The sequence below is a fragment of the Mesoplodon mirus genome (assembly GCF_964341445.2).
Source record: "Mesoplodon mirus genome assembly, chromosome: 1".
Lineage (NCBI taxonomy): Eukaryota > Metazoa > Chordata > Mammalia > Artiodactyla > Ziphiidae > Mesoplodon > Mesoplodon mirus.
The window spans coordinates 191,973,058-191,996,664 of record NC_138976.1 but is presented as its reverse complement, the minus strand read 5'-3'; the positions used below and the strand labels follow the sequence as shown (position 1 = coordinate 191,996,664).

At 38.2% G+C, this 23,607-nt stretch overlaps 1 protein-coding gene across 1 annotated transcript; it reads right to left on the bottom strand.

Moving 5' to 3' along the window:
• Positions 1 to 1,126: 1,126 nt before the first annotated feature.
• On the bottom strand, positions 1,127 to 17,349 carry LOC309806971 (E3 ubiquitin-protein ligase RLIM-like; the record flags this gene model as incomplete). The annotated part of the gene is made up of 4 exons (XM_082626086.1): positions 1,127 to 1,176; positions 6,278 to 7,348; positions 8,681 to 8,924; positions 17,260 to 17,349. 4 exons carry the CDS (start codon positions 17,347 to 17,349, stop codon positions 1,127 to 1,129), a joined length of 1,455 nt encoding a protein of 484 aa, XP_082482212.1.
• Positions 17,350 to 23,607: the final 6,258 nt, after the last annotated feature.

Here is a 23,607-nt window from a genome sequence, read left to right as displayed (position 1 = left end):
ACAATACCACTTGTTACCTCTTTGGCCTCATCTCTCCATTTCTTGCTAATGTACTTACATCTCTTCCTCTTCTACCCCAGAGCATGATGATTCATACTTACTGTTTACTGAGCCTTAATTTTCAATGCATCTTTACTGTTGCATGCAGTGTTTATTTTGCTTAGAATAAAATTAATGACTTCATTTCATTGGCTAATTGCTACTAGTCCTGTAAGATACAACTCAGATATAACCCAACTTTAAGGAGGTTTGAATTATTAGTGTAGATTTCTCCTCCTAGATCATTCCATTTTATCCTGTATCTGAATCTGTGTCAGGGCATCCCTGACATAGAGTGTTACTGTATGTTTATTCATCTGCCTTCTTTAAAATGTAATACATTTCTTCATGATAAGTGCTGTACTTCGTAACTATAACCCTAGCACCCAGCATCGGGCATGGCACATTCTTGGTCAGCGTTGAATGCCTGAAATAGTGATTTAGAAAAGGGTTGGCCGATATTATAACTTAATAGGCAAGAAACCCTATACAAATATGTTAAGTAAGTGAGAGAGATCTAGGTTGAAATACATCAAATCCAGGATGGTAGGTAACAGTATTAAAATAGGTTTTCTTTGGAGAATAAAGGGTGAAAAATAAGTCTGGGATGCTCACAGTGGCCAAAAATTCTGAAGCAGTGTGTGTGTGTGTGTGTGTGTGTGTGTGTGTGTGTATGCCAATAACTGTTCTAGTTTTTAGAAATGTAGTAGTAATTTTAAAAAAAAGAAAGGTCTTTTGGAGCTTCTATTTTGGGATAGGAATGGGGAAGAAAACAAGCACAAGATAAATAAAAAATGTTTTAGATAGTCACAAGTGATACTAAAGAAAAAAAAATATACTTCCAGAATAGAAGATGACAAGCCAGGGGTGGTAGATAACTGTGTTGTGACTAGTGATGTGAGAATGCAGAACCCAGAGCCCAGAGATGGCTTATAATTAGTGTCTGTCCTCTACGAATGGTGGATGAGAGAAAAAGGATTTTCCCCAACATGCTTTTCCAAATCTCCATATTTTTGCAGTGATGTTAAAGATGCTGGCTTGATGATTAACAATGGAGAGTTTTGAATATCACACAAAGGAGAGCCTCTTATTTCATAGTGAAAAAGCCTGAGTTAAGATGGTAACGAATTTTCAAATCTTAAAAGAAGTCACAGAAAAGAAATGCAGTTCAGATTTCCATTCGAAATTCTCATACCAGGAAACTTCTCATTGAAGGGAGTATACATTCACCTCTCAAATAATGAAAAGACACGAAATGTTTGGTTAATCGTAGTAAAGAAGATACTGAAGATCTCAAAGTATTGCCTATGGATAACAAGTAATATTACTTAACAGAAACGTCACATTTCTTTGTGAACTTTCCAGTACATGCAGTGTTTTGATGTTCATGTTGTTCGATGCTCAGGCTTGTTTGCATTTACAAAAGAATCTTTCTACTTAATTCTTCATGGAATATTGAGAGCACAACTTATTTTCATGGTTAGCCAAAAAAGATAGACTTTATATTGCTATCAAAAACTTATCCACAGGCTATAACTACTTTCAAAAAGAATTTGTTATTCAGACAAGGGTTTTTTTTTGGAATTAGGCCAAAATAAACAAATGTTTTAAAAACTACCAAGAAAATACAGAGAAAATTCTTAAGATGGAAATATTTATGCTCACAACCACAGTGATGCTGTGTATTTAAACTGATATACTGTAATGTAAAAAACGTATCAGGTTGAGCTCAGAAGATTCAGGTACAAATCTTCTCCATTTCTGATTTGTCAGGGCAGACAGAGAGGAATATGATTTGGAAGAGCAATATAATACTCAGCAATCGCTTTGAGAGAAAAATAAGTGGCTCTATAGTTTCAAAGTCAGAGTGTTAAATTGGGTTTATGATATAAGCAGCATACACTGGTAGAATGAGATAGGGTGATGTGAAGTAAAGTTAGAGCGATACGATATTGGTGGTTGTTCAAACAGGAAGGATACTGTCTTCTAGCAGCTTCAGTAGCAGGAATTAGGGATTCCATTTTTGGGAAAAATGGTAGAATATAATATTATAGTGGGCCTAGAACCAAGACATTAAGCCATTTACTTGTCTAGGACTCATTATAATCATTTTCTAGGTACAGGATGGATCCTAGATGAGAAGTTGTATTAGTTGTCTGTTGCTGCATAAGAAATTAGTACAAATGTAATGGTTTAAAACAGCATCCCTTTATTAGCTCACAGTGCTATAGGTGGGGATACTGGCATGGAGTGACTAGGTTCTGTGTTCAAGGTCTTAAAGGTCTGAAATCAGAATTTTTAAACCCTTGTCAGATAATTCTAACATCTAATTCATCTCTGTTGGCATCATCTGTCACATCTTATTCAAGCTGTCATGTATCTGGTTCGTGGTATAAGTAGTGATATTTTATTGTCTTTTGGACATTTTGGCTATTATGTTAGGATACTTTTGTCCCTATTTAAAGTGTTTTTTTTTTTAATTTTTAGCAGGCATTCACTCTTTATAGGTTTGGCACACATTTCCTGTACTTTTATTGATGGTGGTTCCATGATCACCTAATTTTCTGACCCTTTGTGGTACTCTTTTGGTCTGTTTCTCTTGTGCAGGTGGGGTTACCTCTGGTCCCTTCTCATGCTGCTTATGGGGTCTGAAGTAGCTTCCCCAGGATATGGCACTTGGTGCTTCTGGTGAGGGAAGGGAATCTCTGGAACACGTGATGAAGAGTCCTTCCTGGGCCAGGCACTTGTGACAGGGTCTCCCTGGACTGTAAGGAGTGGAGGGTGCTTACCAGGTTGAGAGCTTTCTGTGGAGGGATCTCCGTTGCCGGTACCAGCAAGTTGCCTGATGTTTCTGGGGAGGGGAGAGGAGTCTCAGGCCCATCTGAGGAGAGCATTGTCCAGGTGGGAGCTTTTTGTGGTAGGAGCACTTTTGCTGGGACCCTTAGCCACTGATGTGTCTGGGTGGTGAAGGGGGATCTCAGGCCCAGTGGGGAAGGAAAGCACTTTCCCTGGTCACTTAGTGTCATCAGGGCTTCCAATTGTTCGTCCTTGCAGGTTCTGCAAGGCTCGCCTGGTGTTTGGGGGATTCCCATTTGATGTGATGGAGGAAGAGCCTCTTTGAGCCACTTCCTGTTACTAAGTTGGGAGTTAGGAAATGCTGGGCCTGGATCACATTTTTTTGTTGGTAGAGGGTCATAAGGTGCCCTGCCATGAGGCTGTTCATCCATTCTGAGGGTCCCTAGGCAATTCACCTTCTCTAGACCTTTCAGAGATCTCCTTTGGTTGTCTCATATTATTTCCAGGATATATAGTTGTGCGTATAAAGGGGGAGCAGGGAGAGGGAAGTATAAACCATCTTATCTGGATTAGAAGTCCTCTGTGTGCCTTTGAAGTGCTCACCTGATTAGGTCAGGCTCACTCTGGATAATCTCCCAATCAACTGTGCTATATATCATAATCTAATAATGGGAATGATATTCCATCACATTCACAGGTCTCATACTCAAGGGGAGGGGCTCCTACAAAGATCATTGGGCATCATCTTAGAATTCTGTCGACCACAGAAGGTGCATGTGAATGTACTGAAGCATTAATTAAGCAATTATCATCCTTTGGAAGGTTTTAATCTGTTAGGATAGTATGAAAGCCAAGTACTGTTATAATTATTCTACTCACTTTAAATGAAGTATATCTGACATCAAAAATACTTCCTAAAAATCAGACTATTCAAACAACTTTCAGAAGTTAATGTAAATTTCAGAGGTTTGATCCAAGCCTTCATTTCTGGCCATGCAGATATCCTCTGTGTGAAAAATATGCTACCTCAAAGATGTTTTCAAAAACTTCACCACCGCTCCCCATTTATATTTTGTAGTTATGTGCAAATACTGTGGCTGCCAGCAATTCACAGAGAAAAGAAAGGTCAGTGATGTTGCTGACTTTAACTTTTTAGAGAAGGTGTATACTTAACACTGCCTACATTTGTATAGGTTGCACATTGCACAAAATTTCTGATTATTGCTTTAGGTTATAATACAATGTACTCTCACCTATACCAGGATTGAAAAATTTAAGCAAAATTTTTTGGACTGGCCAATACAACCCCCCAAAAATAGTCTTCAGGCTGAATTAGGAGAAAAGTCCTTCACTATGTTTAGGTTGGGAGGAAGCATGACCTAAATTTTGATTTCAAATACTCGGGGTTTTGGGTGATGGTTTTACTGGGGACAATTAGAATTGAACTATGTAGACATGTTTCTTGAAGCCAAGTTTTACCTTTAAGGCTTTCATATTGCAGCTTGTGAGGCTCCAAGCACCAATTGGCTACTTTGGGTCATTCACACAAGGATTCAGAGTCATATATAAACCATAAAACCCTTTATAAGAAATCAGAATCTGTTTTAAAAATTAATTATATGAACTAAACATATATAGAAAGAAATTGAAGCTTGAATATATTGAAGAAGCAAAAATTAAAGACATACCTATAACTGCCCTTTATCCTTAGTTGTTTACAATCACAGCAAATCAAAGTGTGACATGTTTAAGAGAAAGGTAATTAAGTTCTAAGGCTTTGTCATCTTATCACTTTTAAAAATACAAGATCCGAGTAAATGAAAGGAAAATAGAGAGGGTTGTTAAAGAGCTGAGTCATAGAGTGGAATAGAGAACAAGCGGAAGCGGAAGAGGCAAGAAAGCATACACAGGCTGGGTTTGAAGAGAGTTGGGAATGCTGGTTGTGGTAGATGGTCTCTGATTTGCTTACCGGATCTACTCGCCATCCTTCTTAACCCTGCTTCGTGATTCCAGGAGGCTGATCTTTATCAGCTTCATGGACCAGTCTGTGTCTTCAGGTTGGGTTTGGTTAATATGAACTACTGATAAGTGATTAGAAGTCAGGAGGAAAGAAGGCAAGGGTATTTATTTCCATGATCTGCCCCCTTCCAAACTTTAGGTTGGCTGTGGATGCCGTTTCCTAAGGTTACATCTCTTGTTGGGTGGGCTTCTCCTATAACTCGAAGACATTCTGGGTTGCAGGAACTGCTATCTCTCTATGCCCCTTCAAACCTAGTGGTTATAATACTGGCTTCTCACAGCTGCTAGCCTCAGGCTACTTCATCATCTCTTGGTTTCCCCTCATTCTTTACACACTTTAGTCTCTTCATTAAATGCTATTCCATCACTCTTTTAAAGTGTGCCATCAGTTTTTAGCTAGAACTGACTGATACATTGGTAGTGGGGAATAGGAGAAATGTTAAGGTAGTGTTAGGGAGGTGGGATAAACTGCTGTGGAGAGAGATAGGAAGAGAAGGGTTTCAAAGCTTTTTATGGCATTCTAGGAATGTAACATGACTTCTTTATGTGAATGACTCTAATGTAGTCTTAAATGGCTTCTTAATTATTGATATTTGGTTGGGTTTCTGTTTCTTTGCATGCACAACCAGGATTGAACAGGGCTAAGAGATGTCTGGGATTTACATGACGAGATAATACTACTAGGATCTATCTAGATTCATTATATCATATTAAGACATTTCTCCCATGGAATCAGGAACATCCCAACCCAGTGCACATGCTAAGTTTCTATTGAAATTCAGTGAACTGCTGTGGTGTGAAATTAATTTTTATTGTCTGTCCCCTGCATCGGCATGCCGACTCTCAAGCCCTGGGCCACCAGGGAAGCCCTGTAACACTTTATATAGCTGAGAATTCAGATCTCTATCAGGATTTTCACTCTCATTTGAATCCACTACTTGCCTACGACAAATCGGACATGTAGAGTTCTCAGACAGCCAGCGATCAATGCAGTGAATGTGATATTCATGGGAGCAAGGTAGTATGCGAAGCTTGCTGTTTTCTGTGTACTCTGTAAGGCAAATGCTACAGGCTTTTAGTGCATCATTTTCACCAAAAGATCTTACAGCCAAGCTGTCAATCTGTGCTTTGTTGAGTCCTGTCGTTTGCAGATTATGCGAGGACCCAGAGTCACTTTCATCAGATATTATTAGGCTAATTTGTATTCCCCCTTGGCTGGTCTCTGATGATAAGTTTGTTTCTTCAATGCCTTCAAACATCCGTGATCTAATTCCTGAATTTTCATCACTTGAGCTGGAACCAGAAATAGGACTAGAACTGGAACTAGACGTACAATTGGGGCTTGAATGCCAACTCAGTGTGGAACTTGAATGGGTATCATAGCTAGCATTTGAATCAGAACCAAATGTACCACTACTACTACCGTTAGGTGACTCTAGCCATTCCATGTTTTGACTTGGAGGTGAGACACTATGCTCTAAAATACTGTCACTGTCCATAAGGTTATTTGAGTTACTAAATTCTGTCATTGTCTGCCTTAACATGCTCTGAATTGGAACAGATGTTGTATCATTTAAGCTAGTATTTAACGTTCTGCAAACGGGATTTCTAATGGTATTGACATAAGCTCTCACACCTGCCTGCTCAGAATGTGAATACATATGCCTCAGTCCTCGTTCACTTTCAGAAGTGACAGTGTTGTTTGGTGTCTCAGATGTTAACTGAGTTCTACTAGCTCTGCTGTCTCTCTGAGAATATGCTCCAGAATGAACTTGTCCTACTTCAAGATTGAACGGTATGGTTGGATATATTTCCCTCATTCCCCAAGATTCACCACTGCTGGTTGTATCTGGAGAATTTTCTCCATGAACGGCATTCCTTGTTCTAGAAGTTTCAATAAGACCGCTATTTTGCAACTCAAATCCAGTCATTTGCTGTGTCAATATTTCTTGGTGCTCAGTTCTAGAAAATCTCGCATTCTCACTTAGCAGAGGCTGCTCAAAATTCTGAGAGGGTATACTATGATTAAGTCTTTGTACAATTTCCCTAAGTGAACGTGGAGGCAACCAACTTTCAATTCTTGCTCTGGTTCTCCGATACTCTGGGCTCCTACTTCTTGCTCTTCTCTGACTTGTGGTAGGTGGGAATTCCATTAATGTTTCAGTTGTATCTTGTTCAGACATAGATGGTCTTGTAAATATTGATTCAGATTGTGGACTTTCCACTTGCCTTTGGCTGTCTTCCATATTTTCTCTTCTGGGAAGTCTTGCAGATGCTACATATTCATTCTCTGGATTTGGACTCCCATTATCAAGGTTAGCATTTATTTCTAAACTGAATATGAGCTGATCACTTTTAGGATTAATGTGGCTCTCTTCTCTCCAAGATTGGTTTTCTCTTTGTCCACTTGTCATATTTTCAGTTTGTCCAGAACAGTTAAGCCAGTCTATTAGAGAGTCACCACTAGACACGTCATCTGAAGATTCTCCTCTGTCTGTTAACAAAAAAAAATGGGGAGGGTGCATAAAAAAACCACCAAAATTAGAACCATCATAAAATAGCACTCTGAAACTTTGTTTCAAAAACAAACAAAAAATGAGAACTTAAATACTCAGATGTTTTCAACTGATTTCACATTTATAGAGTTAATATTTTATAAACTGCACTGTGTAGATTTATAAGTAAAGGTAGAAAAGTTTCGATTCCATCCAAAAAGAGTGAGCTAATCCTAGATAAACTTAGAGAATTTTTTAAAAAGGGAATCCGGAGGAAGTCTATGTTTCAGTATTTCATCATATACACAGCCCTGTGTACCACTGTGGGAGGAATGTCAAGAGACATTTTTTTCAGTCCACTGTCAAAACACTAATGCAATTAAACAAGGTAAACACCAGTTAAGGTACAATGCTAGTAGTTTAGTTCAGTTTACATTTTTGTCTAATTTTCATTAGTCTCCAACATGACTACTTGTAGGCTCTTCACTTATGTGCTTTTGATAATAGATAAGCTGTTTTAAAATATAAGGCTATTGCCCAAACATAAACAAGTTTTATAGGTTTAAAAGTGTTTGCATTTTGAATACTTCTTAATGTTCCCAAGATTTTTAATCGACATTAAATTGAAGGTCAGATCAAATGAATAGACTGAACCTAGCATGGTACATATAAGACCATATTCAAGAGCCAAAGTATTATAGTATCCTCTTCATTAGACAGCAAAATCCTCTACTTGACACTGGAAGGGAGGGCACCAGACCTGAGGTCCGAGCAGAGTTTCTCAGCCTTAGCATTATTGACATTTTGGTGCTGGACAATTCTTTGTTTTGGGGAGCTATCCTGTGCATTGTGGGATCTTTGGCAGCATCCCTGGCCTCTGCCCACTAGATGCTAGTAACACCCATGCCTCCCCTGTGACAACCAAAAATATCTCTAGCCATTGTCAAATGTCCCCAGGTGTTGAAGAGAGCACCATTGTCCCCAGTGGAGAATATTTCTGTTTGCTTTTTTTACATGTCTATGTAGAAAAAATAATTCAAGAAGTAGGAGGGACTTTCAGTTGAGGTCGAAAACCAAGAAAAATACAAATAGGCTACTTTGCACTGTTTCCCAATTAAAACAACCCAAGTGTGAATCAGGAAAACAAACAAACATACCTTGACATGCTCACCAAAAATCAAGTAAATGCCAGTTCTTTTTATGAGAAGTTACTTACCAAATTAATGTAAGTCACTTCTGTATAATTTACTATTTACTATTATGAAGTTACTATTTCCTATTATGAAGTTCCTTATTCATCCCATCCTATTCCCTCCAAAAGCAAAATATACCTGTATTTTCATCTGAGTCTTGTTGTAAGTTTTCTTTGATTAGCTGAAGTCTTCTCAGCAACTCTTCTTCCGTACTTTCACCTGGAATGCCTAGAAGATTGTTGTCTCTCATAAGTTCGTAATCTTCTTCACTCAGATTATTTACGAACCTGGAGAAATCATCTTCCCGAACCAATCGGTCCGTTTGACTTATGTGTTGGGCCGAAACTCCATCTATTTCATCGTTGGAATCCGAGTTTTCCACCTTAATAAACAAGTGGAAAATTATCTGAAATTCACGACGTGATATTGAAATTCACCAATGGTCGTTTCGCTTTCTACTTCCTGCCAGAGTGTCCGGTTCAGACTCAGTCGGATGACCCTCTGCACAGATTCCTCCCTTCTCCCTTCCCGACTCAGTTCTGTGGCCCCTGGTGACGCAACAGTTGGGAGCCGCCTCTAGCCCAGAACTTGCTAGACGTTGCCTAGGCACCCATTATCTTCCCCGCTGTTACCGAGTAGGGACTGGATTCAGGTTAGGTTTCATTTCACTCAAAACCAGTCAATGTTACTGAGGGTTTATAGTGTATCAAGCACCGTGCTTCACCTCGTTTCACCCACAGGAGCCTATTCTCAGGTTTTCAGGCTCTGATATGCTCTATTTATTCGTTACATTCCATATGACTACCTTCTTCAAAATGCCATGCCAAAGTCAGCCTAGTTCAATGCAGCAATTCTCATTTTCAGGTGCCCAGGGACCTCCGCCTTTCCTCCTCATGAATTTCTCAAATCCTAGACTCTCACTAAGAAAGCCCACAATTTTTGATAATTTACCAGGGCCCTGGCTGAGTCTCTTTAGTGTGTCTTCTCCCTTTTAACTGTTAATGGCTTCATCTTGCATTATATGGTCCTTCAGTCTTGTTTCAAACAAACAAGAAACACCAAAACTTTGGCAGGCTTTTCTGCTCAGCCAGGGAATTCCTTCTCCACAAAAGCATCAGGTTCATTTTTGTCCTCCTTTCTCATAAATATTATAAATAGTACTTAAGCAAAACTAGCCAGAACATCACAGGAACTTTTAGGACAGATACATAATAGTTACTTTGTCTGTCACAGTGAGTACTGACTTTGCTCATTTTGTCGCATGTATCACCTGAAAGGCTTGGTGAAAATAAAATAATGCTTATTTGCAATGCTATCTGGAGGAGACCTCTAATTCACTCTCAGTACACAGCTTAGAAGTTGAAGGAGCTGTGTAAATTCACAGTTGTTGTTTTGTTCACGGTCCACAGCAGGCTTTCTTGTTTGTTCTCAAGGAGATGGAAGGATGGTAACTTTACTGGTGTGACGGTGAAGAATCTAAGTCTATGTCCTGCTTTTGACATTTGTTCCATGCCTCGTTTAACTTAAGCTAGAAAAATCAATCTTTCCCCTCTGAATCAAATCTCAGCAAGACTTTGGATGAGAACAGAATCCCCTAGACTACCCTGCCTCCTTTATGGACTTCTGAGTGTATTTGTTATCTTTTACTGAAGTTATTCTTTTCACAGGGGAACTCTGTTGTAAACTTGTTTGCTGTGCCTCAATCAAGACTAGCAGTATTATGAAAATTCAGCGTGATTTGTACTCTTGATGCAGGAAACCCTCACAATCGTTAGTGTTCTTGAGAGTGATTGATTCAGTTTAATTCAATTCAATCAATTCAAGTGTCAAGTATGTTTAGCGTTTGTTAAATGTCAGTCATATTATCGGATATTAAGATACAAAGATGAGTATATTTAAGAATCTGTTGTCATTAGAGTATAACAAACAATTGAGCTACACAGAGGTAAAATTACAGTTTTGAGGAGAAAGTGATTTGAGTGAGAGAGAAAATCGGTTTCACTGCATTTGGGTTTTAAAGGATGAATAGGAGTTTTCTAAGTGAATGAAAGGGGGAAATATTTTCAAAAGTGAGAACAGCAACTGCTAACACTCGTAAAACAACAAGGATAGTAGATTTTAATTACTAAAAAAAGACATTAGTTAAATTGGCAGAGCAAGGCCAAAAAATGGAGACCTTTATGACATGTTTAGAAGTTGGACTTTATCATTAGTGCAATGGAAAGATGTTGAAGTCTTTAGACAGTTGATGGTCAAATTTGCAATTTAGAAATAATATTGATAGTAGTGTTGAGGATGAATATGAAGGGCAACAGTTCAGATGGGAGGGTCAGAAATAGATAGCGGGCAGCCTAGGCTAGTGATGACAAGGATCTGAATCAGGGCCAAGGAATATGATTAAAATGAAGGACTTTAACAGATCTCTAGGCAGGAGAACTGATTAAACCTAGTAATATGTGGGAATGAGGGAAAAGTGGGGAGGGGGAATATATGAGGGAAAGGCAGGGGTCAGGATTACTTCTGCATTTCTGTCTTTGCTTAGTGGACAGTGGTACCAATAAGAAGTAACACCTGATTCTGAAGTTGTATGGTTTAGCTTAAGAGGGAGCATGATTGTTTATGATTAGAATAGTATGCAAGTTACCTGAAGATTCAGAAAGTCTTACAGTCTTTCCAAATTTAGGTACAGAAGCACATGAACTAATAACCCCGGATGTTTGGTGTTCCCTGTAGTTGGCTCTCAGTGTCAATGACTCTAGCTTCCTGAACTATTTGTTCCTGGTTATGTCCCAATTCTGGTGCAAGTAACAGGGTATAGGGATCATCATCCCAGAGACCTACTTATTGACCTTGATTATTTAAATAGAAGCCACCAATATAGCTGTGCTTTACACTTAGTTCTCTCATGTCTTGACTTTCCTTCTGAGTACTGCAGTGTAGGTTCAGTAGTTTTTCCTCTGGATGGCAATATTGCTGCTTTGGCCTTTGTTCTATCCCTTGTCTTGATATCAGAAGTCTTCTGAAGATGTTTTTTCTTCACTTCTCATTTCAGAGATGGGAGGTGCATCAAGAAGTCCGGAGGTTGACTAGAGCATCACTCTAAGTTGAGTTGGAGGGGAAGAGGTTGAAGATGGAAAGTTGCTTACTTTCAAACAGAGTCAAGCACTTAAAAATTTGGCCAATCCATTGTTTATGATGTGGTGAAAAAATGGGGTGTGTGTGAGCAGATTTGGCTGTTCTTTTATCCTGGTTGTAATAATGGAGTTTTGTAATCAAGAGTTTTCTTTTACTGACTCTGTCCAAGGAAGCTTCTGAACAGATTCTATGACTCAAAGGGAGACTGAAAATAAGCAAGAGATAACATTTTCCCTGAATATGGGTAAAAGGAGTTCCGTGGCTTTAGAACTGTAAGAAATGATCAAGACATATATTCCAGATACATATTGCAGTATAACAAACCAGTCCAAAACGCAGTGGTAGATACAATAGAAACCATGCTGTTATAGTCAGGACTTTGTGAGCTAAGAATAAAGATAAAGAATACTGGGGATGGCTCATCTCTGCTCCATCATGACTGGGCCTCAGCTGTGGTGGCTTGAATGATTGGAGATAGATTAGACAACTTGACTGGTGTCATATGTCTGGGGCCTTGGTTCTGGCTAAATTTTCTTTGAGTCACATCTTTTGGTGCTGAAATGTCCAACCAAGATGGCATCTTCATTCACAAATCTGGGGCTTGAGTTGGGCTGCACAGGCTGAAAAATCTGGGGCTGGTTTTCTCTCTGTCTCTGTCTTTCTCCATGAAATTTCTCGGTGTAGTTTTGGAGTCTTAGCAACCTGGATATCTCAAAGTAGTTGAACTCTTACATAGTGAGTGGCTTCACCCAAAGTAAACATCTCAAGAGACTTGGCTGGAATCTGTAAGTCTTCCTATGACTTAACCTCACAAGTGCAAGAACACCTTTTCTCTTGCATTCTGTTGATTGAATAAGCCACTGTATCAGCCCATATTCAAGAAGTGGGACACCACATTCTACCTTTCAATAGAGAGGTAACAAAGATTTTATGGTTGTATTTAATGTACTATAGCACATGATGAAAAAATCTTATAATGATGACTTTTCAGTTGAAGTGGAAATTAATCTCTCCCTCTGTTTTCTGAATTGCATTATTCTCTGGGTAAAAATAAAAAAAGGGAGGACATAAAATCTGAAGTTCTTTGCATTCAGCCTTATTTTAAAGATACCCGATTAAGGATCTTTTTATTATGTAATTGTTTTCCCACATCACAGACCATTGGTAATATTAAGAGCTATTTACTGAGCAACTGTAATTGCTAGACACTCTGCTTGTGTTTTAACTTATTTGATCTCAAGCCCCATCCAAGATAGGTATTACTATTCTCAGAGATAAAGGCATTGAGGCTGATGCAAATTAAGTGATTTTCTCAAAGTTACAGTAATAGATAATATGTTTAGATTCAAACAAGGTCTATAGGATGACTCTCCCTGTTTCGCTCTACTCTGCTATGTTTAATGAAAACACAATTTTAGACATCATTACACAAACGTAGTAAAATCTGTTAAATGAGATGCTTGAATCATGTTTGATCATTTTCGTGTGCCATTTCAATTCTGCTTTGGGGTTAGTCTAGAATATCTTCGTTTTAACGTAATAAAGAGTAATTTTAAATCAAGAAGTAAACATAATTAAAGCTTGATGAGATATTTCATATATTTATGTCTTTTTCTTTCCCACCAGAAGGATGGGTTAAAAGCTTGAAAGCATTGATGCAGAAAAATGAATATAAATATGCATGTCTCATGGAATCTACTGGAATTGGTTCTTTGACACAAATACTTGTTTTGAATCTAAACAAGAAATTCTTGTTAATTGAAATCACACCCTTTCCACTTACATAGGCTTGACACTAGGAATTAGTTTCATCTCTTCCTTATTCTTACCTCTAATTATGGAAATAAAAATGTATTTATTTAGCAAGGTCTCATCCCTCTTATCATTTCCTTTCTTCCTGGTTCTGCTCAGATTTAGACTGTTTTATTTATTTATTTTTTTTTTTTCGATACGTGGACCTCTCACTGTTGTGGCCTCTCCCACTGCGGAGCGCAGGCTCCAGACGTGCAGGCTCAGCGGCCATGGCTCACAGGCCCAGCCGCTCCACGGCATGTGGGATCTTCCCAGACCGGGGTACAAACCCATGTCCCCTGCATCAGCAGGCGGACTCTCAACCACTGCGCCAACAGGAAAGCCCAGATCTAGACTTTTGATAGCTTTTCTATTAGTGCCGTGTCAGTGGTTAGTTTGTTTCTATGCTTTCTCTAGTTTTGAGACATTTTACACACTTTCTCTGAGGCATGCTCCAGGTCTGTTATTCACAAGCAAGTTAGTTCATATTTCCGCACATTTGTTTATTTGTAAAGTCTTACCTCCTAGATTATTGTAATAAATAAATAAACTTATATATACATAAATAATATTCTGTTTGTTTGAAAAGCACTCTGACTTTTTGTGAAAGAGACTCACTTCCCAATTTTACAGCATTAATCTGAGGAACAGGGGCCTGCTGGAATACTCCCCAGGGACAGAGGCTGGCGGGTGCCATCTTCCTGCTCTCTCTCTGCCTTGATAAAACTGAAAGGGGCCATCTTTTTTCCCCTTTTTCCTTTCCTGCAGGTGACAACATTGTGCTCCAGCCAGCTGGCTCCTTCTTCCCTGCTCTTCCTCTGTCTTGCTATATATATAAATTTTTTTTCTTCTTTTTCTTTTTTTCTTTTCCCTCTTTCCCTTTATTCAAATGGTGTCATCTTTGCACTCTTCCCACCGCCTCACTCAGCCAGTAAGCATAATCTTCACACTTTCCTTCTGATGTGCTCCAGAGAGCCAGAATCTCCAAGACAGGAGATCCCATTTTTGTGGCCTCCACTCAGGGGATGCTCCTTGATCACCTGGCTCTGGAGGCCAGGAGGGATTTCTTTTCTGGGTCCCATGGGACTGTAACAATTGGAGAGACAGTTCTTGGCAGGATACCACCCCCAGGATGTACCACTACACATCAGACTGAGACACAGCCCCAGCCTTTACATGAAAAAAGCCTATTTGCTAGTAGGGACAAGACTTAAGAGCAGACTTCAGGTTCAGCACACATCTAGAGGCTACGGATGTGCTCTCGGGGAAGGTAGGCTGGGGGTGCCATCTCTCCACCCTCACTCTGCCTTACTACAGTTCACTGGTATCTCCCAGAATGGAGCTTGTACACTTATCTGAAGCACTGTTTTCTTGTGACTGCTCCCCGGGGGACACCTTCAGATTGCTTGCTTCTGGGGCGCAGCAGGGCTTACACTTGCAATCTCACAAGGCTAAATATATTTGCATACTTTAAAAGCTGTTACCAAATTTTCTGGCTTCCTATCAACCTGAATCTAGGTACTGCCTGAGATCCTCCACTTTGGGTTGCTCATTTGTCTTGGCACACCCTCAACTGCTGGGGTGGTGTGCCAGGTCTATTAAAAATAAACTGCTTAGACAATCACAAAGATTTGAGAGGCAACCAAGAGTAGACAGGGTTAAATGACAAGGTTCATCTGTCACACAGCTCTTCAAGACTGGGAGATGTGGCTATTTCACTTAATGCATAGAAACCAACACAGAGAGTCAAGCAAAATGAAGAAAGAGAGGACTATACTCCAAAAAAAGAACAAAATAAAACCTCAGGGAAAAATCTTAATGAAATGAACATAAGTAATTTACTTGATAAAGAGTTCAAAGTTATGGTCATAAAAATGCTCACTGAACTCAGAAGGAAAATGGATGAAAACAGTGAGAACTTAAACGAAGAAACAGAAGATATAAGAAAGTTCCAAATAGAAGTCACATAACTGGAGAATGCAATAATTGAACTTAGAAATACAGTAGATGAAGCACAAGAAAGAATAGGTGAACTCAAAGACAGGTCAGAGGAACTCATCCAATCAGAGAATAAGGAAGAAAAAAGAATGAAAATAATGAATATAGCTTAAGGGATTTATGGCACATCAAATGGCATAACATTCACCTTATAGGAACTCCAGAAGGAGAAGAGAAAAGGGGGCAGAAAACATTTGTAGAAATAATATCTGAAAACTTTTCCTAACCTGGGGAAAGAAACAGACATCCAGATACAGGAAGCCCAGAGAGCTCCAAAGCAGATCAACCTAAAGAGATCCATACCAAGAAGTATTAAAATTAAAATGTCAACGTTAAAGATAACAAGGGAATCTTAAAATCACCAAGAGAAATACAACTTGTTATATAACTTGTTATATACAACTTGTTATATAACTACATCAACCTAAAAAGCTTCTACACAGAACAATAAACAATCAACAAAACGAAAGGGTGAGCTACAGAATGGGAGAAAATATTTGCACATCATGTATGTGATAAGGTGTTACTATCCAAAATATATGAGGAACTCATACAATGGCTATATATATATATATATATCTATATATAGATAGATATAGATTCTCAAACAATTCAATTAAAACTTGGGCAGAAGAACTGAATAAAAATTTTTCCAATGAAGGCATCCAAATCACCAACAGGTTCATGAAAAGATGCTCTACATCACTAATCACCAGGGAAATGTAAATCAAAACTACAATGAGATATCACCTCAAAGAGACTAAGAGGTAACAAATGTTGACAGGGATGCAGAAAAGGAAACCCTTGTGCACTGTTGGTGGGAATGTAAATTGGTACAGCCACTATGGTAAACAATATGGAGTCTCCTCAAAAAAATTAAAAAGAAAACTACCATACATTAGCAATCCTGCTTTGGGTATATATATATCCAAAGAAAATGAAATCACTATTTCAAAGAGATATCTGCACTCGCACATTCATTGCAGCATTATTCACAATTGCCGAGAAATGGAAACAACCAAAGTGTCCATGCATGGATAAATGGATATAGAAGATGTGGTACATACATAGATGGAATATTATTCAGCCATGAAAAAGAAAATCATGCCACTTGCAACAACATTTATGCATCCTTGGGGCATTATGATGAGTGAAATAAGTCAGAGAGAGAAAAATAAATACTGTATGATATAACTAAATTGTAGACTCTAAAACAGCCAAACCCAGAGAAACAGAGAATAGAATGGTTGTTGCCAGGGGTTGGGGTTGGGGGAAATGGGGAGATGTTGACCAAAGGGTAAAATATCCAGTTAGCACATGAATTTCTGGGAATCTAATCTACAGCATGGTGACTGAGGTTAACAGAACTGTATTATATACTTTAAAGTTGCTAAGAGAGTAGATCTTAAATGTTCTCACCGAAAAAAAAATGTTATTTATGCGAGGTAACGGAGTTGTGTTAACTAGCTCCGCTGTGGTAATCATTTCACAACATGTAACATACCAACAGATTGTACACCTTAAACTTACACAATGCTATATGTCAATTACATCTCAATGAAGTTAGAAAAATACAGAAAACAGACTGTTGCACAACATTCAAGCAAAAATACTAGTTTTGGGCTGCTTTTTCTTGAACTTAGTCATTGTTCCTTCTTGAATCTGTTTTGTATCACATGATAGCAGACTCATACAGGCAGCCTACTTCTGATCAGGCGCAGCGAAAAAGAAGCAACTGATGGTATATGGGAGTTTAGGGATAAGCTACGAGATTTCTCCCTTTCTTCCCCTACTTTGTGAAGATTCTCCAGCAGCAACTTTGTAACTTCCACGGCTCCAACTCCAATGAGACAGAACTGGTATGGTCTGACATTGATGATCATTTAACCTGGCCCTGGACTCCTTTACAACCCTCTGCTTAACTCTGACTTTCCAGCATAGGGGTAAAAGTAAATTCCTGTTCCTACTAATCACTCCATTATCTAGGTGGCCCTTCTTTACTTCTCAGAAGTTTCATCACTGTTGTTCTTAATACCCTGTATTAAATTTATTTGCAAAGACTTGAAACAATTCCCATTTTATTTGTTATGGGCAAATACAGTATAATAAAATTTCCAAATATTTAAAAAAAATTAGAAGAGACATGAAATCTCAAAATGGGGAAATGTTAGCCACGTTTAGGAAGAAAATGTACTAATATTATTGGAGGAGAGAATTCAGGAATTGGAAGATAACAGTAATGAGTTTGGAAGGTATAAGACTGTGGAGAAGTTTGAATGGTGGGCTTCATGCCACCGGAAATAGGGAGTGATTCAAAGTTCTATAAAGATTGTGCTCACTTCAGCAGCACATATACAAAGTTTTATAAGATTAATCTGAAAGTGGTAGGCAGTTTGAAGTATGTGATGGAGTGATGTCAAAGAAAAATTGCACCAGATGGTTACACAGGCAAGGAGTACTTTACTCAAGATGATTCTGTAATAGAGGAGAGAGACTGAACTCCATTCTGCTGAAACAAAAGGCATGGAAGTTTTTAGATGCCAGGATGAGCTGTAGGAAAAATAGTAGAGGATGCTGGGGAAGAGGTTGGTCAATATAATTAGACCATCTCTGTTTGCTTTGGCTCTTATCAAAGTTAGGCTCCTATACTCCCCACAGAGACTGGGAAGTAGGGGCAATACCTTTCTTGAAGGTTATATTTCAAAGAGCTGACTCCCAGGTCTTTGAGAAAGACATTTCTGGGTTGGAAAAGTATCAAGTGACTAGGAGAAAATTTACATCTCAAAGGGGCAGAGAAAGAATTTACAATTTCAAGTTTCTTAAAGTAAATGTTTTCAGAAAAGGGAGGTTAGGGGCCTATGGTAAAGAAAAAACCTGTCTGAAGTTGAGCCAAACTGAGGGACACATTAAGGCCATCTTGATCAGTAGTTAAAATTAGCATTACCTTCAGGAAGGTTATTTTATAAAGAAAAGCAATGTTTTAGAAACTTTCTCAGAAGAATCAAAAGTAACTGTCTGCTAGTTAGATACAGGTCAGGAATAATGATAAAGGGCAGTTACAAAGTTAACTCAACTAATGTTCTCTGTGTTGTAGCTTTAATAAAGATGAAATAAGTAGAAAAAAATAATCCATTGGTACACGGTGAGAGCCAATTGGATGGATTGACCAATTAGAAATACTTCTTTATTTTCTAGTCATTATCAGTCAAGGATTAACAAACCTACTTTTATTAGATATACTTCTGTCTAGGGATTGAGAAATATCAATTATTTAAACTTAATCACTACTTTATTTCTGTGAGATTTTTAAAAATATACTTTGGGGAAAAGTAATGGAAGAGTGATATAGCACTAAAACATTGAAGTGAATGACATAATAAGACCCTATCTTTCTCAATTTAAGGAGAAAAAAAGGGAGGGCAAAAGAAATGGGCAGAAAGTAAGTTTACCTACCAGTCATTGTGTCAAGTGTTTTCATATATTTATCTAATTTAATACTCACAAAACAATGAGACATAAGGAAGATATTTATCCCATTCCGTAGGTGAAACTCTGTTTACAAAGTAATATATCAACCAATTGTAGAGCTGACCCTTGAATTTAAGGCCTTGCGTCTGTGGAAATGCAAGAGCCAAACCCTGTTAATACAAGGTGCTTAGAATAGGTAGACTTCAGTGAGCAGGAAAATTAGAGCATGTGTGAACTGATGACAAGTTTTGCTGATCTAGTAGTTTTGTGAGATTTGTCTAGATCCAAAGACCCTTGCTCTATTAAACCATCAAATTAGAGGTGGTCTCCTTCTTAAACAACCAATATTTGCAGAGCTATTCAGACTTTGGGTCATGGTATTTTTTCAAGGATTAACTATGATCACTGGCTTTTCAAATTTTAACTTTAGAAAGTCCTTGCTTTTGTTTGAAGCAATGTTAAATTTTGATGCAGTTGTTTGCAGGGATGAAACTTGGTCGCCCTCTGGAGGCTATTCTCAGGTTCGACTAGCATACCTTAATTTTGAGAAAGAAGTCAGGGCTCAACAATTTAACAACTCATTTTAAATGTGTGGAAATTATGTATATACATTATACTTTTTTAGAAGTTACAAAACATTGAGTTCAAAATGCTCAAAATATTTTAAAATGCTGAATTAAACGTTTTATGGCATAGCATGTTTTGAATTCCTGTTCTCCCTTTGGAAATGGAGATGGTCATCATTCTCCTTTTATCATGCAATATCTATACTGGGACTAAAACCGGTTATTTTTCCTCCCCTATTATAGGAACACATGGGCAATTAGTTCTATAAATTGAATGATAAAGCATATGACACAATACTATACACTCAATTACTACCAAGATCTTTCATTTTAAGTTTTTTTTAAAAATCTCTAAATTTCCAATTAAATTTTTTTTCTTTCTCTCAGAGATAAAACATCGGAGCTTACAAGAACCCTTAAAAACAGAATGGCTCAAAGGATAAAAATGTTTTGCTCCCTAGTTCATTCTTGTTCAGTTTTCTTGTAGAAGGTGTATTATACCAGTTAGTGTAAATTATACAAGCAAAGTACTTGCCATATATTGGTGACAGCATTTCTACATAAAGTAAGCATTTAAGGGGCTTCCCTGGTGGTGCAGTGGTTAAGAATCCACCTGCCGATGCAGGGGACACGGGTTCCAGCCCTGGTTCCCGAAGATCCCACATGCTGCGGAGCAACTAAGCCCATGTTCTGCAACTACTGAGCCTGCGCTCTAGAGTCCGTGTGCCACAACTATTGAGCCTGCGCTCTAGAGCCCATGCACCACAACTACTGAAGCCCACGCACCTAGAGCCCATGCTCCGCAACGAGAAGCCACCGTGATGAGAAGCCCACGCACTGCAACAAAGAGTAGCCCCCACTCTCTGCAACTAGAGAAAGCTTGCGTGCAGCAACGAAGACCCAACACAGAGCCAAAAATAATAAATAAATAAAAAACATTTAAAAAGTAAGCAGTTATGAGCTGCTATAAACCTACTGTTTCTTTACTTGATTTAAATGAATTTAATTCTTTAAATAACTGAGCAGGTAGAGAATTTAGACTCAGCCATTATTAGAGGTACCTTATACAGCCAAAGTGGTATAAAAACCCTGTAACATGAAAGAGTTGTGGAGGTCCTTCTGGTCTTCTGAGACCGGGACACCTGTACCTTTATGTCCCATTTATAAATGTTCCTGTATAATGTTTGGGATGTTGAAATATTTGATGAGATAGATACCTCATGCCTATTACATGCCTTCCCTATATCTCTCTCAACTACATCCCTCTAATGAGTTGGTGCAGCTCCAAGGCTCTATCCAGTAAAAAGGTAGTGTCAGGCAGTGCTTGTTGTACTCACTGGCTTTTAATCCTCCAACTGCCTTGTAATCTCCTCCTTCACACCTTGATGCTTAGAAATGGCATATTTCCTGAGGAAGAGGTTTCTAGGGAGTCCTGGATACTTGCTTGAAATGGGGACAGGAGGATGGAGGAACAGAAGGGAAGATATAGGGAAGATGAACGGATTTTTTTAATATATATATTTTTTAATTTATTAATTTATTTATTTATGGCTGTGTTGGGTCTTCGTTTCCGTGCAAGGGCTTTCTCTAGTTGCGGCAGGTGGGGCCCACTCTTCATCACGGTGCGCAGGCCTCTCACTGTTGCGGCCGCTGTTGTTGCAGAGCACAGGCTCCAGATGCGCAGGCTCAGTAATTGTGGCTCACGAACCTAGTTGCTCCGCAGCATGTGGGATCTTCCCAGACCAGGGCTCGAACCCCTGTCCCCTGCATTGGCAGGCAGATTCTCAACCACTGCACCACCAGGGAACCCCGGATTGTTTTTTATATAAATTTTTCTGCCATAAAAACTATAGGTACCAAGCAAAGCAATCAGGGAAATTTATATTCATGCATTAATTTACCACCTACAACGATGAGTAGATAGAGGACATTAGATAGATTAAGGAAGTATCTAGGAGATAAAATGGATAATATTGATAATGGATAGGATATAGTGGCTGATGCGAGAGGTTGAACTCAAGGATTATTGTTAGGTGCCTGGTTTATACAACTAGGTGAATGATATCACTACACACTAAGACAAATGAAAATGAAGGAGGAGAGATTCGGCAGTTTAGGGAGACCATGAGTATTTAGCTTTATGTATATTTTAAATGAACAGATTTAGATGTTAAATAAGCAACTGGATTTACAGAATTCAGATTAGAGGTCTCAGGTACACAAATGTCCAAACTTTATGGAGTTGGTAACTGAAGCTGTGTGTTTCTGTGAAATCATATTATGAGTTCTAGAGTGAGAGGACATAATGGCCTAGAACTGAATTTTGAAGAATTTCAACATTTAATGTCTGAGGAGAAGGATACGTACCTGCAAAGAAGATAGAGAATGAACTGCCGCAGAGATTAAAGGAAAACCAGAAGAGTTTCTGGGTCAAGGAAAATCAAGTCTCAAAGACAGAAGCAAATCCTACTTACAGGTCAAGTAAGTAGGAGATAAAATTTTCACATCGCATCCATGGATTTGGAAATAACTTATGAAGTACCTTTTTATTGGAGTAATAAAAGATGGATTCTATTGGGAGTGGGTTGAAGCATGAGAAGGAAGTAATAAAGTGAAGATATCAAATATAGATAAACATTTTTAAACAGCTTTATGGAGGTACAACTGATGCACAACAAATGGCACATGTTTAATGTATACTATTTGATGAGTTTGGACATATGCATAAACCCATGAGACAATTAACACAATCAAGGTAATAGACATATCTGTCCCCTCCAAAAGCTTCCTTGTGTCCCATTTTTTCTGTGTGTGGTAAGAACACTTAACATGAAATTGACCCTCTTAACTAATTTTAAGTGCTTAACACTATTGTTAACTACAGACACTATTTGTACAGCAGGTTTCTTGAATTTACTCATCTTGTATAACTGAAAATTCATACCTGTTGAACAACAGCTCCCCATTTCTCCCTTTCCCCAGCCCCTGGCAACCAACATTCTATTCTCTGCTTCCATGAAGTCTGATTATTTTAGATACCTCATATAAATGGAATTATGCAATATGTGTCCTTCTGTGACTGGCTTATTTACTTAGCATATTGTCCTCCAGGTTCATCCCTGTTGCCACAATGGTAGAACCACCTTCTTCTTTTAAAGTTGAAAATATTCCATTGTAAATATATACTACATGTTTTGAACCATTCATTTGTTGATGGACATATTGGGAAAAACTTCTTGACATTGATCTTGGCAATGATTTATTGGCTATGACACCAAAAACACAGACCACAGAAGCAAAAATAGACAAGTAGAACTACATCAAAATAAAAAGCTCCTGCACAACAAAGGAAACAACCAACAGAATGGAAAGGTAACCAATGGAATGGGAGAAAATATTTGAAAATCATATATCTGGTAAGGGGTAAATATCCAAAATTTATAAGGAATTCCCACAACTAAGTAGCAAATAAACCAAATAACTCGATTAAGAAATGGGCAAAGAACTTGAATATACATTTTCCAAAGAACACATATGAATGGCCAAAATGTATATGAAAGGTACTCAGCATCGCTAATCATCAGGGCAATGCAAATCAAAATCACAAAGAGATATCACCTCACCCCTTTTAGCATGCTTACTTTCAAAAATACAGAGGTAACAAGTACTGGGGAGTATATGGAGAAATTGGATCTCTTGTACACTGTTGGTGGGAATACAAAATGGTATATAGTCACTATGGAAAACAGTATGGAGGCTTCTCGAAAAATTAAAAATAGAACTATCATATGATTTAGCAATCCCACTTCTGAATGGATATATGTAGATATATATATATGTAGATATATGTGTGTGTGTGTGTGTATATATATATGTATAAGAGAACTGAAATCAGGATCTCAAAAAGATTGCACTCTCATGTTCATTGAAGCATTATTCACAATTGCCAAGATATAGAAAAACATTTTCAAGAATTATTTTAAAAACTGTGCCTTTGAAGAAGAGATAGTGTGGTAATTAGTAATAGAAGTCAGGTGGAGAAAGGTGAGTTTGGTTTTGCTTTTCTTTTTTGCTTTACTCTTCCTTATTATTTTTCCCAATTTGGAA